This window comes from Hyaena hyaena, unplaced genomic scaffold (genome assembly GCF_003009895.1).
Source record: "Hyaena hyaena isolate Hyena2069 unplaced genomic scaffold, ASM300989v1 scaffold_35, whole genome shotgun sequence".
Classification (NCBI taxonomy): domain Eukaryota; kingdom Metazoa; phylum Chordata; class Mammalia; order Carnivora; family Hyaenidae; genus Hyaena; species Hyaena hyaena.
In genome coordinates, this window is record NW_024080667.1 from 2,993,922 (window position 1) to 3,011,188 (window position 17,267).

Here is a 17,267-nt window from a genome sequence, read left to right on the forward strand (position 1 = left end):
GGGCCGGAGCAGGAGTCCTTTGCCGGGCGAGCTCAGGGGAGACGGGGGACAGCTGGAGAACCAGGCTCAGCCAGGGCTCCTGCATCCACGCATTCCACCTGCACTCGCTGTGTTGCCTCTGGGAGCTGCCGACAGGGACAAGGTGCGCCCCCTCGTCGCCTGGCCGCTGGGCCACACACCCCGGACCTGCCAGGTCCAGGCATCTGTAACGTTAACAAGCCTCCCGATCGGTTTTGCAGGCACCACGGTCTGAGAAACACTAGTCCAGCACTTTGCCGGGCTCGCCTCCTCTGTTTCCAGGATACTCCTGCCCTAGAGCGGAGGCCCCTGAGCCCAGCGATGTCGCCCCACACACCCCTGCAGATGCTCACCCCCGACGGCTTCCATCTGAGTCAGTCCTACAGCGCCCGGATTGCCCAGCCCCCCACACCCGCTCCCCACTCCCCTCTTGCTCTCAGCTGAAGGCCAGAGGCCTAAGGAGCAGCCTCAGATGCCCTGATTAATCAGCTGCCTGGCTAATTAGTGATGCCGGGGGGCTTAGACCCCACCCCACCCCCAGTCCCCATCTGCAAGTCTCTATGGAGAAAATCAGTTGCACCTGGGCAGCTGCTGAAGCCTTAACAAGCAGGGGGGCGGAGAGGCCCTGAGCCCATAAGGGGGGAGGGCCGCGGGGCAACTCCGGGGTTATCTGAGGCTGCTGTGCCGAGCGAAGGCTGTCATACGGGCGGCCAGCCTGGAGGGCCGCGCCATGTCCTTCCAGAGCATCATCCACCTGTCACTGGACGGCCCTGTCCGTGCCCTCTGTGTGCTGGGCATGGAAATCTACCTGGATCTCAGCGGGTGCGGAGCTGCCTGGGGGGTGGGTCTGGGCAGGGAGGCTGGTGCTCGGCCCCCGTGTCGGGGGTTGGCCCTAGACTGTGTGGGGGGGCGGAGGTCACCTCCCTTCTCTGCCTCTTTGGGTCCTGCCTCATCTCGGGGAGCCGGGTTTGGTCTCTAAGGGCCTCCTAGTCCTGATTCTGCAGGATTCTGACCTAAATCCTGCCTCTGCCCCGCGTGGGCTGTAGGACCTTAGAGAAACAAGTGCCTTGCCCCTTCTGTCCCCTTGCCTGTGAAATAGGGGTGGGGCTGGCTCTCCAGGAGGCCATAAGGATTAAGTGAGGGGGGTTCCTGTAAACTGGAGCCTTAGTTGTGGGGGGCTTGCTCCTGAGAGGCTAGGTCTTCCCCGGGTCCCAGCATGGCCTCCCCGCCCCCCGGCCTAGCTCACCTTTCTTCTCCTCTAGGGATCCCTTCTGGCTCAGACAAACCCTTCCTCCCTTCGTGGGTTTATAAATAAGATGCAGCTTTGGTAACTTCTAGAGCCTCCGTGGGAGGGAGGACCAGGCTCCTTGCAGTGGGGGCCAGTGGGAGTGAGGCTGATATTGTGTGAGAACCACCAAGGTGCCCTAAGGAGAGAGAGGGTGAGGGGCCACCCCCTGAGATCCTTGGGCCCTAGGGTCTGTCTCCTGGTCGGGCCAAGCAGGTGTGCCCCGGAGAAATGCAAGTCCTTCACCGTCAGTGGCTCTCCGGGGGTCCTGGTTAGCGTCCACAACACGTCCCCGTTGATGACCAAGGAGGAGATGGCCATGACCCGGTGGCCTCTGTCTGATCCCATGGACGTCCTGGTGAATATGATCTCCCCCAGCTCTGCCCCCGATGGTGACAAGGTAAGCCTGGGGGTGGGGGTGAGGGGGAATCCCCCAGGGGAGGGTGCTCCCTCCTGAAGGCTGGTGCTCCATCCGCCCAGAGTCCGTGACAAATGCCGTGCAGGTGTTTGGCATGACGTTCAATGGCTGCTCAAACCTGCGAGGTGGGCAGCCCGTGAACCCATTATACAGACAGGCAGATAGACTCACCGGGTGAGGAAGTGCCCTGCCCAAGCCAGTGATCCGCGGAACCAGGACTCAAGTTCAAGCACGTCCGTCTTCGCCTTGTGCACTCCTGACCACAACACCCCGCTAGCTTCCACACTAGCTGCTCTTAAAGTCCGGCTCAAAGGTTTTTAGCCGCACAACTCCACTGGGCTTTTTGACCCAGGCTGGTCTGGGTGTGGAGGTCTTCATGAACCTTAAGAGCTAACGTGTATTAAATGCATGATGTCTACTGGGTATTGAATCGCCTTTCAAGAGATCGGCCTTTCCCCTCTTCCGCACAAGGAAACTGAGGCACAGAGAGTGTGCTCGACCTCCATGACCTAGCTAGAGTGGGGCAGACCTAGAATTTGAGCCTGAGACTGTGCTCTTTCTCTGGGCAAATGCGACCCTGGGGGCACTGGGGGGGTTCACTTCCTTGCAGAGCAGGCCCCTTATGGGGGGGGGGGGGGTTCTGTGACAGCAGCTGATTGTGCTCCAGGCTGATTGGAACCAGCAGAGACTTGGTAATGCTCCCCACGCAGGCCACACCCCCTGCCAATTAAGTCTGCCTCCAGGGCGAGTCCCTGGCTCCTGTGGGGCGCCACTCCCTCCAGGTGACTCGATGTGAGGTGAGGGTGCGAGCACAGGTGAGGCCGCTCAGGATGAGGGCGCTCGGCCGCACGGCGTGGTCCGCTGGTAATTGGCAGAGGACAGGTGGGCAGTGCACACCCCGTTCTGTGCTCTGTGCCAGGGGCAGGGGGCTCCCTCGGAAGCGGGTAACGCTCCAGCACAGCGTGCCTCCCAGGTAAGATTCAGGACCGGGGTGTATCCAGGCTGGGCCCAGAGGACCAGAGAAGTGCTCTCTGCCCGGGTCTCAGCCTCTAGCACCGCCAGGAGAGATGCTGGACCTCGGAGGACCTAAGTTTCCATTTAGGAGCAGGCGGTGGGTCACAGGCGTGAGAGTACGGCCCCGGCCACTGGTTAGTTCTCTGGTTTGTGATGAGCCTTTGTGGCCCAGGCCGTGGCCGAAGGGCAGGTCTTTGCCTAAAGTAGAAAGGCCCCTCTGGAAACTCGGTACAGGATGTGGGAAAGACCGGGTTCGAATTCCAGCCCCCACCCTGGGTGTCCTACTTCCTTTTGAGTGGGCCGGTTCACAGCTGGGAGACGCTGCTGGCCCACGGCCATCTCGGGGGCACCAGGTGGGCCAGCAGTTGCACAAGTGCGTAGTAGGGGGACGGGAAGTGTCCTCTAAATCTTGACCTCTGGAGACAGCCTGGAACTTCAATCTTGTGCGGCCCCTTCCTGATCGAGGGCCTTGATCTCTCTGCCCTTGGGGTAGAGCCCACTGGGGGAGGTGAGGCCTCCATGTGGAAGTGCTTGGCAGGGTCATGGCAGGTTCTAGACCGGACTGGGACCCTGCCCTAGCTACAAGACCTCAGAAGCTGGAACAGGAGACCAAAGTCAAATGGCCGGACTTGGGTACTTAACCCAAGTCCTGTTCCCCTCCCCGTCCCTCCCGTGGGTTCTGGCTGCTGTCTCCACAGGTTCTGGTCTCTTACTATCTGCCTGATGAGGAAGTCCCTGTGGCCACGGCTGTGCTCTGCCTCACTGGTATTGGTGAGTGTGTTCCCACCCCAGGCGAAGAGGGGTGGGCTTTGCAGCAGCAGCAGGGGGAGGGGAGGGGCTCTCCCGGCCATAGTGAGTCTCCCACCAGTCCTGGATGGGTTCACCCAGCATGCCCGTTCACACAGTCCCTCAAAGCTCCGTCACTGCTGACCTCGTTCTCAGAGAGCAGACCTGGGAGTTTCCCCAGGCCCCCTCGAGGTTCCCCGGGCTCCCTCGTTTTCCGCAGCTACTCATGGCCAGCACCTCCTCCTGCCTCCCGGGGGTACGGCTGGTGGCGTGTCTGGTGCGTGGTTAATTCTCATGTTCGATCCTTTCCCCTCTCATTCAGAGCCTTCCTTCAGCAACTTGCTGCCATAGGAAGCCACTACCCTTCCTCCATTTCTTTTCTGGATCATCCCAGAACAAGCTTATCCCATCCATTTTTTTTTAATGTTTATTTTTTTAAATTTTTATTTCTAGGAGAGCGAGAGAGAGAGAGACAGCATGAGCAGGGGAGGGTCAGAGAGAGAGGGAGATACAAACTCTGAAATAGGCTCCAGGCTCTGAGCTGGCAGTCAGCACAGAGCCCAACGCGGGGCTCGATCCCACGAACCACGAGATCATGACCTAAGCGAAAGTCGGAGGCTTAACCAACTAAGCCACCCGGGCACCCCTTTTAATGTTTATTTCTGAGAGACTGTGAACAGGGGAGGGACAGAGAGAGAGAGGGAGACACAGAATCTGAAGCAGGCTCCAGGCTCCCAGCTGTCAACACAGAGCCCGACGCGGGGCTTGAATTCCTGATCCTTGAGATCATGACCTGAGCTGAAGTCGGAAGCTTAACCGACTGAACCGCCCGCGCGCTCTGCTATCACATCCATTCACTTAATGGGAGGAGGCTGTGCTGCCTATTCTCTTAAGGAATGAGATCTCTCCTAAATCTGCTTCTGCGTCTTCTTTGAGCTCCACTCCCCGACCTTGCACCATCTGTGTGTCTTCCCTTTTCTCTGGTACCTTCTCAAGTCTGACTCCCCACTGCCCTTAGGGAGGACCCGAATGACCTCTACTTCACTAAGCCCAGTGGTCTGCTCGGTCTTCTACTGCCTTGACCTGTCGGCAGCTTTCATACAACCGGTTACCCTTTCTTGACGCATTCTACTGACCTTTCAGGGACCCTGCACTCTGTTTTCTTCCTACCCAGCTGGCTGTTCCTTCTCGGGTCCTTCTGGATCCTTCATCACCCAGCCACCTGCCCCCACCTGGCGGAAGTGCTTGGGGCTCAGGGAGCCGGTCCTGTGGCTCTGCAGACGGGACTCCCCCAAGCTCTTCTCATCCAGCGCCTCCCACCAACTTGACTCGGGAATCTGCTGCCCCAGTGTAACTTCTTGAGTGTCTAACTGATGTGTCTCCAAGCTAATCTATCCCATGCGGAACTAGTTCTACTTCTGGGGAAGATGGCGGAGGAGGACCCAAACTGAGCTGGTTCTCTCTCCCTCCCTCCAGTGCCCACCTTCCCGATGGTCTTCCCATTGCAACAGACCGTGGTCTGTGCTTCTAGCTGGTTGGGCCCCAATCCTGGGTGTCCCCCTTCCTTTTCCCTCTGCCCATGTCCAGCCCTGAATCTTGCTGCTGTTTCATCAAAGTTAGCTGGAATCCACACCCAGGCCACTTCGATGCACCCAGGCCACTTCGATGCTCTCGGCTGGTCCAAGCCACCATCCTGTTGCTTGGGTTCCTGCAAGGGTCCCCTGGTGGGGTTCCTGCGCCATCCTTCCCGCTCTACGGGTCCACTCCTGACCTGGCCCCCAGAGCAGTATATCTTCAGAAGGCTATCCGATAATGCTTCCACGGATCAAAGCCTTCTGTTCCTTCTGCACACGTGGATCAAAGCTGACATCCTCTACCCACAAAACCTACCTGAGCTAGTCTCCTGCTACCTCTGACCTGTAGCCTGTTTCTCCCATGCCCCTTCTGCTCTGGGCACACTGGCCTCTTGACCTTTGACCTTGCCACTCGGCACTTCCTATTCTACTTGTTCTTCCCTAAATATTGACATCGATCACTCTGATGCCTCCTTCAGGGCTCTGTTCACGTTTCAGTTTGGAGGACTCCTCTGATCTAAAACTAAAACACATCCCTCCCTTGTTTCCCACGGCATTTCTACCATCAGACATGATGTCATTTTCCTTCTTTCTTCACCCCTTGCCACCGTTGGGTGTGTGTGTGCATGCGCCGTGTGCGTGCATGCGCCGTGTGAGCGCGCACGTTTGCACACACCTCCTGAAGATTGAAGCCAGCTTCCTAGAAGGTATCTGGTCCGTGAGCATCCATACCAGGCGCTAAGTGTATGTAGCCATCGTGTTCTGTTCTCGTGGCCCTGACATTCCATTTGGGACTTAGCACATCAGATAAGAGCTATGAACAAAAATAAAACCAGGGTAAAGGCACACCAAGGCCAGCGTGTGGTGGGAAGAGACAGAAGGTGGAGAATGTGGAGACTGGAGGAGAAGCCTTGATGGTGATATTTGAGCCAAGCCTGGATCCTTAAGCTCTGAGAGGCTTGGAATTGCCATGTATTGAGCCTTTCTTAAGTCTTAGAGTGCTAAGCTCTCCAGAAGGCTGGAGAGTGGGCCCTCTAGGTAGGCATCACCTGGGTAGAGGCCAAGTGGCACGATATGGCATCAGGACCATGGCGGAATTGTTCTGTGAGTTCCTGGGGGGCTGGGGGAGGCACACAGATACGTGGTCCCCTCCAGGCTCGATCACAGGAAGCGGTCTGCCTCTGAGGGGACTTTCTGCAAAGCTGTCAGCATGCCTGGAAGGCTGGGCACCCCTGGTCCCCTCAGGCAGCACGGGGATCACCTGCTGCGTTGAGGCTCCATCCAGCAGGCCTAGGGGGCGGTGAATTTCTCTCGTTTCAGTGGTCTCCCTGGACGTGGACCTCTACCGCAGTGGGCAAGTCGAGATGGCCAGCGACAAGCAGGCTAAGGTGAGGCTGTCCGGGGAGGGGCACGGGCCCCCCAGACTCCATCTGGATTTCCTAAAGCCTCTGAAGTCAAAAAACCTGCAATACAATGGGAACTGATCACGTCCATTTCTAGCTCTCCCAAAAAACCCCAAAAATGTGTGGCGATGCTGGGCCCCATCGTAGCCTAGTTGGTGGTGTGGTCGCCTAGAACAGCCCCCACCCCCCCTCCCCCCTGCCCCGCATGGGACGGGTCTCCTCTCATTTGCCTCTGTACCTCCTTCCCAGGCACTGGGGCTGGCTGAGGAGCTGTGACCTGCACCAGCTTCCTCCCTTCCTCTTGACGCGCTCCTCTGACCTCACCCTCTTCTGTTAGGCGCTTGCGTTGGCAGAGAGGTCCCTGCCCCCCTGGAGAAAGTCTTGGCCCTGTTCCCGGTGTGCAGGGTCGTGTCTGGGAAGCAGGATGTACCCGCTTCCTCCTGAATCCGCATTCCAGTTCTCGTTGCAGAAACACTGGGTCTGGGGGCCCAGTGGCTGGGGTGCCATCTTGCTTGTGAATTGCAGCCCTGCCGACAAGGGCCAGGCCATGGACAAGAAGACCACGAAGGTGTTCTTTCCCGAGGGTAAGAACTGGCCGCTGTCCCTGGGACCCTCGCCACCTTTGCTTCGTGGGATCTATAGCTTTTCCTGGGGCTTTGCTGCCACGCCCCTCGGCAAACACGGATTCTAGGCTGAGGTCCCCCTCTGAGCCTAAAGTCTCAGTCTCGCTCTCTCCCTCCCTCTTTCTCTATTTCTCTTTATTTTTGAGAACGAGGGCACAAACAGGGAAGTGGCAGAGAGAGAGAGAGAGAGAGAGAGAGAGAAGGAGACACAGAATCTGAAACAGGCTCCAGGCCCTGAGATACCAGAGTAGAGCCCAGAGCAGGCCTTGAACTCCCAAACCTTGAGATCATGACCTGAGCCAAAGCAGGACACTTAACTGAGCCACCTTGATGCCCTGAGCCTAAAGTCTCTTGTTAGAGGCTTGACGTTTGTAACTAGGAAGAAAGCGGCCACCTGGCCCGGTGGGTCCTGATAATTGGATAACAGACGGTTATCGCCTGGCTGTGGACTTGAGCATGTTAACTTCTCTGGTCTCATTGTCCCCATCTGTAAAATGGGGACGGCCTAGCCGGCTTCATTCATAAAGTTGAATCCAAACGAACACACATGAGGGGTATGCGAGCCTCTTCCTAAAAACCCTCTCATGACCTGGGGCAGGATCCCTGACCATCTCAGGCAAAAGCAGTCTTGGATCTGGTCCTCACCTGAGGTTGGGGTGAAGGGTCTAGGTCTTGGCAGCAGAAAGGGGTGCCCTAGTTCACACCAAGGCTGGAGGGGAACCCACACTCAAATGGCCGTGTGAGGCCCTGTTCTTGGTGTTTGTGGGGGCCGTGCACACCCCCAGATCTGTGGGGTAAATGCTGTCCTAACTCAAAGCAGACCCCAGGTGTGGCAGGCGAGGCAAGTTGCCTGTGGCCACGCGGGGAGCAAGTAGCAGAGAACTGAGGCAGGGCTGGGCCGGAGCGGGAGCCCGGGGGTCCCCAGTGCTCCGCTCCACAAGCCCCAACCCTGGGCTCCCCGCCTCTCTCCGCCTCTGCAGTGCTGACTGCAGAGGCCCCTCAGCCTTTACCTTGTCTCTTGCCCAGAAATAGAGAGTCTGTCCCAGATGACCTTGAACGTTCAAGGGCCCAGCTGCACTTTAAAGAAATACCGGCTGGTTCTCCACACCTCCAAGGAAGAGGCGGAGAAGGCCCGAGTCTACCGGCCCCAGAGTGAGTGTCCTGGCACTGCCTCTAGCTTTACCTACATTTCCACTGCGTCAGGGGCCACCACGGCCACGTGGCTCCCAGCCCGGCCCTGTCACAGGCCTGCTGGGACCTCGGGCTGACGGTCGGGGTATGGTGTGGCCACACTCGTGTCCCTAGGACTCCCTGGCTGCCACTTCCACAGACTAAGAGTCCGGTACGTCCAAGCCACCTGCCCCCAGGAGGGGGAGGATGGTGCCCCTCCTGCAGGATTGGCTGCAGAGGAGAAATGCATACTGGCCAGACGCTAGTGTCTCACACAGATCAGATAAGCTCCTTCCCAGCGACTCCTCCCAGAAGCGTGCTTCCTCCCTCCTCTTCCAAGACCCCTCCCTCCTAAGTTTCCAGAGCTCTGAGGCCAAGGAGGGAGTGTGTTCTAACATGTCTGCCCCAGCACCACGCCCCCACCCCGCCCACCTGGAGCCTTGGTGGCCTGGAAGGCAGGTGGCACGTTCCGTTCTATAGGCCAAGGCACGTGGGCTGTGGCTTAGAAAGTGGACACGCCCACCTCCAGCAAGTCCTCCTTGAACAAACCAGTCTTCTATCTACCTCAGCTGGTTTAGCATTCAGTGCCTCTAAGTTCCCGAAGGTGAGGTTTAATGCTGCATCTGGAGGCACGTACCGGTATATTCCCTTCTCCCAAAGCCAAGTTCAGCTTCAGCTGGGCGACTGGGCAATGCTCTGCTGTCTATACAATGACTGTCTCTTGGGGCCCAGCTCTGGAGAGGAGGTCTTGGCCGCTTCCTCCCCTGTGCTCAGGGGCCCTAGCTCCGTCTCCTCTCGTCTCCTGTAGACCACAGCTGAACTTGGAAGTGGTGTGGGACTAACCAGAAAAGGCAGTAGGTTATATGTGGTCCCTCCCCACGCGGGCTGGGAGTGAGCGGTAGACCTGTGGGTGTAAGCCTGGATTGGGCCATGGGGGACCGTTCTGCCCCAGGCTGCCCACCGTGAATGGATAAGGGAGGCCGTGATTTGTATCACTTGCTAAGCATGTCCTCCATTACCTCTATCAAGCTGTTAGGGTTTTACTTAAACACCCAGGGGTGCCTGGCTGGCTAGGTCGGTAGAGCATGTGACCCTTGACATTGTGGTCAGGAGTTAGAGCCCGTGTTGGGAGTGGAGATTAAGGGGTTGTTTTGTTTTGAAGTACTCAATACAGGGGACCAGGCACCTGTGGAGCCTGTGACTCTTGATTGCAGCATTGTAAGTCTGAGCCCCACGCTGGGAGTGGAGTTTAACATTTTTAAAACCTCATTTTAAAAAGGCCGGGCAGGGATACACAGCACATGGCGATTTCCAGAAACCCTTAGGAGGGTTTGAAGCAGGCCATAGTTTGAGAACCACAGCTCTTTATAAGACAGAGCAAAGGAGTCTGAGGGGAAACTTCCAAAGATAAGCCAGAGCTGAAGTTCTAGAAACCAAGGAAAGGCAGCCTTGCGTGAGGGCCATGATCAGCTGTGGTGGTGGCGGTGGTGACTGCTGCTGCTGCTGCTGCTGCTGCTGATCAAATCGATGGTGAAAATCTGGGTTTCCAATATCGCCGTCACTCGTGATTTGCTAAGAGCCGTGGAGCTGGGAACCATGGCGAAGTGGGCAGGCGGTGGGTCTATGGCAGAGGACTCTACCGTCAAGGGGACCGTGTGGAGGAGGTAGCGACTGGGGTGCTGGGATGGAGGGGGGGTGTCGGAAGATGCTAGAACATTGTACCTCTGCAGGGGGCACTGACCCGATGGGAGGGGAGGAAGCGCATCTCAGGGGGAGGAGACAGGAAGAGAATGTGAGAAGTGGGAGCGCAAATGGACGGGGGTGAGGGAGCGTGACACTAGTTTTTCCGGGCAGTGTTGGGAGCGGCTCTGAGGTTTGGTCACTTCCTAACGTGGGGTCTTCTCAGCATGGTGTTTCCTCTGACTGTGTGGATACAAGAGAGCTTTATTTTTTAACTTTATTTTTGAGAGAGCACCCACAAGCAGGGGAGGGGCAGAAAGAGGGAGACACAGAATCCCAAGCAAGTTCTGTGCTAACGGCAGAGAGCCTGACATAGGACCCGATTCCACGAAACTTGAGATCGCGACCTGAGCTGAACTCAAGAGTCAGATGCTTAACCGACTAAGCCACCCAGGTGCCTCCATGAGAGCTTTACAGATCGGGCTTAACCAGAGTTGAGGTCTTGGTGTGGGAGCGGATGGCGTGTGCAAGGGAGTGGGTGTAGTCATGATTCCTGGAATGTGTATGTAGGGGGGTGGGGGACGAGAGCAGCATCAGCAGTAGGCAGGGTGGGGGCTGGGTTGAAGAATTGCAGAGGTGGGAGTCTAGGTGAGCTAAAAAGACAGGACGCGGACAGCCTGCCCAGAGGTGATGTCCAGGCCGTGGGTGTGGAGCTGGGCATCTGAGGTGGGACAGAGCTCTAGTCCATTGCAATAAGTCAAGAGAGTGGACTGTGTGGATGGGCTGGTCTAGGGTGTGACTAGCAATGGCCATGATAGCGGTGGAGACCAGCCTGTACTAGAATAGTCCACAGAGGATGCTGAGGGTGCCAATCGGGTGCAGAAAGGAAGGGGGCAGGTGGCGTTCTCTGCGGGCATGCCCTTCAAAGGGACTAGGACTCTTTTTCAAAAATATTAAAAATTAAAAGAGAGCACGAGTGGGGGAGAGACAAAGAGAAAGAGAGACACAAAATCCAAAGCAGGCTCCAGGCTCTGAGCTGTCGGCACAGAGACCGATGGGGGGTTCGAATCCATGAAACCACGAGATCATGACCTGAGCCAAAGTCAGATGCTTAACCAACTGAGCCACCCAGGCACCCCCAAAGGGACTTGGATTCTTGAGGGATAAAGGAATGGGCTGGAAGTGTCGATGAGGAACCGATCCCATGGTACATGGAAGGTAGAGAAGGCACAGCTCAAATCCGTGTGGGCTCTGTGTGCTGGGCCTCTAGCTCTGGAAGGATGCATTCACCGCTGCTCCCGCAGCCTGCTAGGGACAGACCGCCTCAGACCAAGCAGGGGTTGGAGGGTGGCTTGAGGTCAAGGGTAGCAGAGCTGAGAACGGGGTAGGAACAGGCATGAAGGGCCCATCTGGGTCACAAAGCACCGCTTCTCCCTCCGTACCCGGATCGCGAGGGTGGACTCCATCGTTCCTGGCATATGTATGTCCACAACACAGTGTTAGCTTTGCTTAAATTCAGCAACTAGAAGAGCAGGCCCCTCAGAGTCCACTGCAGAAAAACCGATGTGGCTGAGAAGGGGCCTGCGGCAAGGCAGACGGGGGACCCTCCTCCGTGGGGGAGTCCCCCTGGGTGCAGCGGCCATGGGGGGCCCAGGGCCCCAGGGTGGTGGGAGGTTCTGGGCCCACAGCAGCTGCTGTCGGGGGCCGCGGGGCGGCTGGTGCCGTTGGTCTGTGCCAATGGGAACCAGATCACCCGGGGCCAGCTGCCGAGGGCCCAGTAAGGTTTCCTGCAGACTCGCCGGTAGCTGCGGTGTGTTTGGAGAAGCCCCGCCCCTACGTGGGCCATGGCAGTGTGACCCAGAGCGAGAGGCCGGTGAACGGGAGCCATGCCTATGACTTTGGAGCTGGAGGCCCAGGCAGCTGGCACCTGCCCTGCCTGAGGTCTGCAGGGGATGCAGAGCCCAGATAGTTCGGGGCCGTGGTGGCCACAATAAACCTAGAGTGTGATTTCCTAGACTTGGGGTCTGTCTAGAGGCTCTAAGTAGGAACAGCTGCCGTCAGGGCTGGGCAGCCACATCAGAACGGGCTAGAAGGATGAGCTTCAGGGCAAGGATTGGGGAGGGAAGCCTGGTGGCCTCGGGCCAGGGTGAGCTCTGGAAATGGAGAAGGAACAGATGGGGGATTGAATTAACTAGAGACCACCACAGGGTGTGTGGTCCACTTCCTTCTCTCTGCTGGGCATGGATTTGTATTTCACAACCTAAGAAGACAGAAGGAGATGGGCTCCACACAGCTGGTAGGAACTTTCCTGGGCTTCTTGGGGAAACCCTCCGAGGCCTAACCTGTCCCACAGACGTTCTCTGGGACGCCTTCCCAGCGCTTACTTACTGTCTGACTTTTCAGATGAGGCTGCTGGGCTCCCCTTTGCCCCTTTAAGCATTTGTAGGCTCTCCTCCCTGAAGTTGGCCAAAGCGTAGAACCACCTCCTATGAGCCTTTCCCCTGGACGGAGCACCATGAAGGCAGGTGTCTTCCTCTGAGCCCCGACCCTTGATGTGTGATTGGGCTTTGAGAACAGCGTTTGTAGCCCTCATTTGGGAACAAGTACTTGATTGTCCATGAAGTCCTGAATCCCAGAAATGCAGACACAGAAAAGCCAGCTCAGCTCCTCTTCTCCTGGAACTGGGAGCATCTTGTTCTGACTGGCAGAGCGGGTACCCTGACCACCAGATGTGGAGATGGGCACCAGGCTATGTCAGCAGCCTGTGCTTTCTCTCCTCCTCAGAAGACAGCTCGAGCACCTTCGAGGTGCTGCTGGGGCCTGGCCAGCACACCTAAACCTTTGCCCCACTCAAGAGCCACTTGAAGGAAACCTTCTATGTTGAAGCTGTAGAGTTCCCGTCTGCCGACTTCTCAGGCCTAATCTCCTACTCAGTCTCACTGGTGGAGGAGTCTCCAGACCCGGTACGTCCCTGAGTAGCCCCACAGCCCCTGGACTGGGGACTGGGGGGCAGGGAGACCTCTCTCCAGGTGGACAGGGACGGGGAAGACCAGGCTTGGCAGGTAGAGCTAGGGTTTCATGCCGCCTTTGGGAGAAAGAGCAGCGGGGGACAGGTGGGGGCCCGGAGGTGGGCTGAACGGAGTAGCTGGAGGCCTGCGGGGGGAGGGGAGTGTGGGGGGGGAGGGTAGGTTCAGAGCAAGGCCACTGACGGGATCGTGTCTGCCGTTTCAGTCCATTCCAGAGACCCTGGTGTACAAAGACACAGTGGTGTTCCGGGTGGCCCCTTGCGTCTTTATCCCCAGCACCCAGATGCCTCTAGAGGTCTACGTGTGCAGGTAAGACACCTGTGGGGGCCTGTGTCCTGTCCTTCCTGTAACTGGCAATCTGTCTGTCTGCATGGCAGGGGGGCGGGGGGATAAGAAGACAAGACTTCTCCCCGGCCAAGTGCGATCTTTCTGCCTGAACTGTCTAGTCCTGTCCCCAGGACGGTCCTTACTGAAGTCCTGTTTCAATGCACATGACGCTAGGGACGGAGCAGTGAATAGGACAGTCCCTCCCCTGTCCTTCTGGGGAGACAGCGGAATGACGCGAGGTGGCATCCGGAGTTGGGAAGCAGGGTGAAGGATGTAGAGAGGCAAGGACAGGCATGTGCTCCCGGGACAGCAAAGGACCCTGGCTGGTTAAACCAGTGGGAAGTCCTGTGTGTGCCATCGCTCTGGTCACATGGAAAACGAGGGGTACAGGCAGAAGGCAGGAACCCATACAGCTACGGCAACGATGTGGGCCGGACACGGCAGCAGCCCAGGCCAGCGAGTGGTGGCACAGCAGGTGATTCACGGGGGGCACTGACGGTAGACTCCCGTCCCCCCACCCTGCCCCTGGCCAGGTTAGCTGATGCATGAGCTGCAGAGAAAGGAGACAGTCCCCTGAGTTTGGGGTTTGCAGTAAGTTGAATGGTGGTGTCATTGCTGACATGGGGTCAAGTGGGTGCTTTGGTTCTGGTGGCTTAAAGCTGGGGGCACCCATTGGGTTTCTAAGCTTCTGGAGCTCAAGGGATGGTCTTGGAAGCTTGAAACCAGTCTGGGTGACCCTGGCAGGTGGAGGGAGTTCAAAGCCGCAGGCCTGGCCACGCTCAGTGGAGGAGTAAGTGCATAGGAAAGCTGGCTGAGCAGCAAGCTCTGGACAAGAAGGTAGCAAAGGGAACCGAGAAGGAAGAGGAAGTGGGAAGGAAACCCAGGAGAGTGGAGACGCGGATGTTAAGGGAGGTGGAAACACCACGTGAAACCTCAAGAAGAGGAGCTGCCCGGCCGGGTTTAGCAAGAGGCAGAGCACACGCTGGGCAGCGAGAAACCGCAGCGGGTGCAGAAGGACCAAAGGGCAGGCGGAAGGGAGTACTTGGCAGAACTCCAAAGAAACAGTCTGAACGGGGGACGCAAGAAGGGGACGTGGGGCCGAGGGAAGGCCATTTTTTTTAAGGTGGGAAGCCAAGGACAGACTGACGGAATGACCCAGCAGAGAAGAGTCTGGTCAGAGGGGGAAAAGGCAGCTCCAGGAACCAAGGTGGCAGGATGGGTCCGCAGGTCCAGTTGACCTTGATCAGTGCGAGGACCACTCACCCGCAGCTCCAGGAGGGAGCACGGAGCAAAGGGACTGGGGACGTCCTCGGAGGACGGCTGTCCGTGCTAAGGACCAGGTTAGGTTGTCACCAGGAGCTTTCCTCCAGCTGTTTTCAGTCACTGGAGTTCTAGGGAGGAAGAAACATGGAACCGGGCTAACCTGGGGGTGGGGCTCCTGCTGGGCGAGTCAGCCCAAGCACGGGGACAAGGGTTTAATTATGACAGCTTAGAGATCGTAGACTCTAAGCCGACTGAGGAGGAAGGTCGAGAACCGAAGACGGCGGTGACCGCAGCTGAGGACCAGCGGTCCCGGAGACGGTGAGCCGGAGATGGAGGCGGTAGAAACTGGTGGTGCCAGAGCGAGATGTTGGAGGTAGTGCAAGTGTCCTGAGGCAGTCCCTCGTGGGGGGGTTCTCTACCTCCTCCATGCCTGGTGGGGGATAGAAGATGTCTTTCCACGGGGGTGGGGGTGCCTCTACAGAGTAGGGCTCTCCAGAGGAATGCCAGGTTTCAGAATAAAAAGAGCTTGAGGGATTCTGCTGGTACCAGATCCCCAGACACCAGACCCTTCTACTTTGTCTTTTGTATCTGGAGACTGATGTTCACTCATAAGAGGCATTTGCTGAAAGCCTGGTCTCCTAGGACTCTCCTGTGGAGGTGGTATGCAGGCACAGCTCCATCCAGCTTAGCTGCAAGCCTGTGACTCCGCCTCCCTGCCTCCCTCCCTCCCTGCCTCCCTCCCTCCCTGCCTCCCTCCCTCCCTCCCTGCCTCCCTCCCTCCCTCCCTGCCTCCCTCCCTCCCTGCCTCCCTCCCTCCCTCAGCACACATCCTCAGACTGTTCCGGGCCTTGCCAGGGGCAACTGTTGGGTTTCTAAGCTCCCTGAAGTCTTGTCTGTGTTGGCCTGAGAAATTGGTTCTTTAGGAGCCTAGAATAGCAAAGCAAGTCTTGGACTTGGAACTGGACTAGAGTCTCAATCCTGACCCTTCCCAACAGTATGACCTTGCTGGCATTCAACTCCTGAGGATCTGTTTGTAAAACGAGCGGTCTTAATGTGTTGCCTCAAACGCTGTTTATCTCCAACGAGGAACACAGGGTCCTGTAAGCCCGGTGCTGTGCACAACAGGGTCCAAGACCTGCTCCCCCCGCCACCAACCATACAAATGTGACAGCCTTGCTGGCCATCCCAAGGGGGCACTGAGCTGCTTAGTTTCTTGGGAGAAAAACCCAGCCCCCTCTAGGTAGACTGAGGTGAGAGCCTGGGGCAGGGGCAGAAGGCACACGTGGGGTGTGGCTGCGGGGCAGGGACAAAGCAGGGAACCAGGGTGGGGACCGACCCTGGCAATTCTTGACCTGCCTCCGCCATGCACGCACTGTTGCTGAGCAAGACCTGCTGTAAGCATCAGACTGTGCGCCAGGAGGCAGGAGACGGCAGCTCTACTTACCTGGTGGCTGGAGGAGTCCTCTCTCCGGACCAGAAGGAGGTGCCCCTGCCCCCTGCCCGCCGGTCCACGAGGCCATGACTGGGGTGGGGAGGAGCCTTGAAGGCCTCCCCCAGAGTTGGCTTCTCTCCCATGGCAGAGAGCTGCAGGTCCAAGGTTTTGTGAACACCGTGATGGAGCTGAGTGAGAAAAGCAACAGCCAGGTGGCATCTGTCTACGAGGACCCCAATCGCCTGGGCAGGTGGCTCCAGGTAACCCCCTCCCCCACCTGGGGAAATCCACCTATCGGGGAGGGGCTGGGAGACTTGCATGTAGCGCATCTGACCAGCTTCACAAGCGTCTGCTCAACCTGCCCAGTGAAGCTAAGACTAACCAAAGGTGTCTGTTTCTAGAACATCAGAGAGGGCTCGGATAGAACAGCCTGCCCCTAAGGGAGAGCGCTGAGTCCACCTTCTTCCCATTTGAGAATGCGTGTGTTCAAGACCACAGAACACCTAGGTGCTGACAGGTCTGGCACATCCACATTATCGGCGGTTAGAGCAGGGCTCCCCCCTTCAGCGTCTGGCTCGGCCTGGCAGAGCCCGAGGTCTGGTGCTCTATTCTCCAGAAACAGCTGAGCGATGACCACATGGCATCGACCTGAGTGCTGGAGATGCAGCAGATGGGACAGGTCGTGCCCCGCTCTAGCAAGGACACAGGACTCATGAACACAAAACGCCATAGGGAGTCTCTGGACAGGAAAGTCTTCGAGGAAACGGGGCTGGCCATATGAAGACTGGGGGGTAGGTGCTGGATTAGAAATGAGGGCTCTTCGGGCAGGGACACAGCTGAGGTCCTAAGTGGGCATGTACTTGGAGGATTTGGAGAACGGAAGGGCCGGTATGGCCGGATCAAAGGACGAAGCCCCAAGGTAGGGAAGAGCCAGATCCTATCCTAGGGATCTTCTACTAAGCCGAGGTTAAGGAATAGAAACTAGATCACAAGGAGACAAGAGGGCACTGAAGGTATGAATTGAGAGTTAAATGTTCCAATTTGGGTTTTAAAAAGTCCCCTCTGGCTGAGAAATCGAGAACTGGCCTTAGGAAGGGACAAGAATCAAAAGGAACTATCTGCAAGGCAACTGTAGTAATTTGGGGAAGAGAGCATGACTGCTTCCCCTGAGCAGTGCCAGAGAGGAGCGCCCCTCCCCCCCCCCCCCCCCCCCCCCCCCCCCCCCCCCCCCCCCCCCCCCCCCCCCCC

The 17,267-nt window shown here is 57.7% G+C and overlaps 1 protein-coding gene across 1 annotated transcript in view; it reads left to right on the forward strand.

Annotated features, from left to right (window-relative positions):
• Window positions 1-736: 736 nt before the first annotated feature.
• PADI6 (peptidyl arginine deiminase 6) overlaps window positions 737-17,267 on the forward strand; it is a 21,702-nt gene continuing 5,171 nt past the window's right edge. Inside the window, 9 exon segments of the mRNA XM_039228925.1 lie at window positions 737-840; window positions 1,520-1,703; window positions 3,434-3,506; window positions 6,416-6,483; window positions 6,968-7,082; window positions 8,148-8,273; window positions 12,756-12,934; window positions 13,203-13,306; window positions 16,168-16,279. Coding sequence (XP_039084856.1) covers window positions 749-840; window positions 1,520-1,703; window positions 3,434-3,506; window positions 6,416-6,483; window positions 6,968-7,082; window positions 8,148-8,273; window positions 12,756-12,934; window positions 13,203-13,306; window positions 16,168-16,279 — 1,053 coding nt within the window. The 5' untranslated portion in view covers window positions 737-748.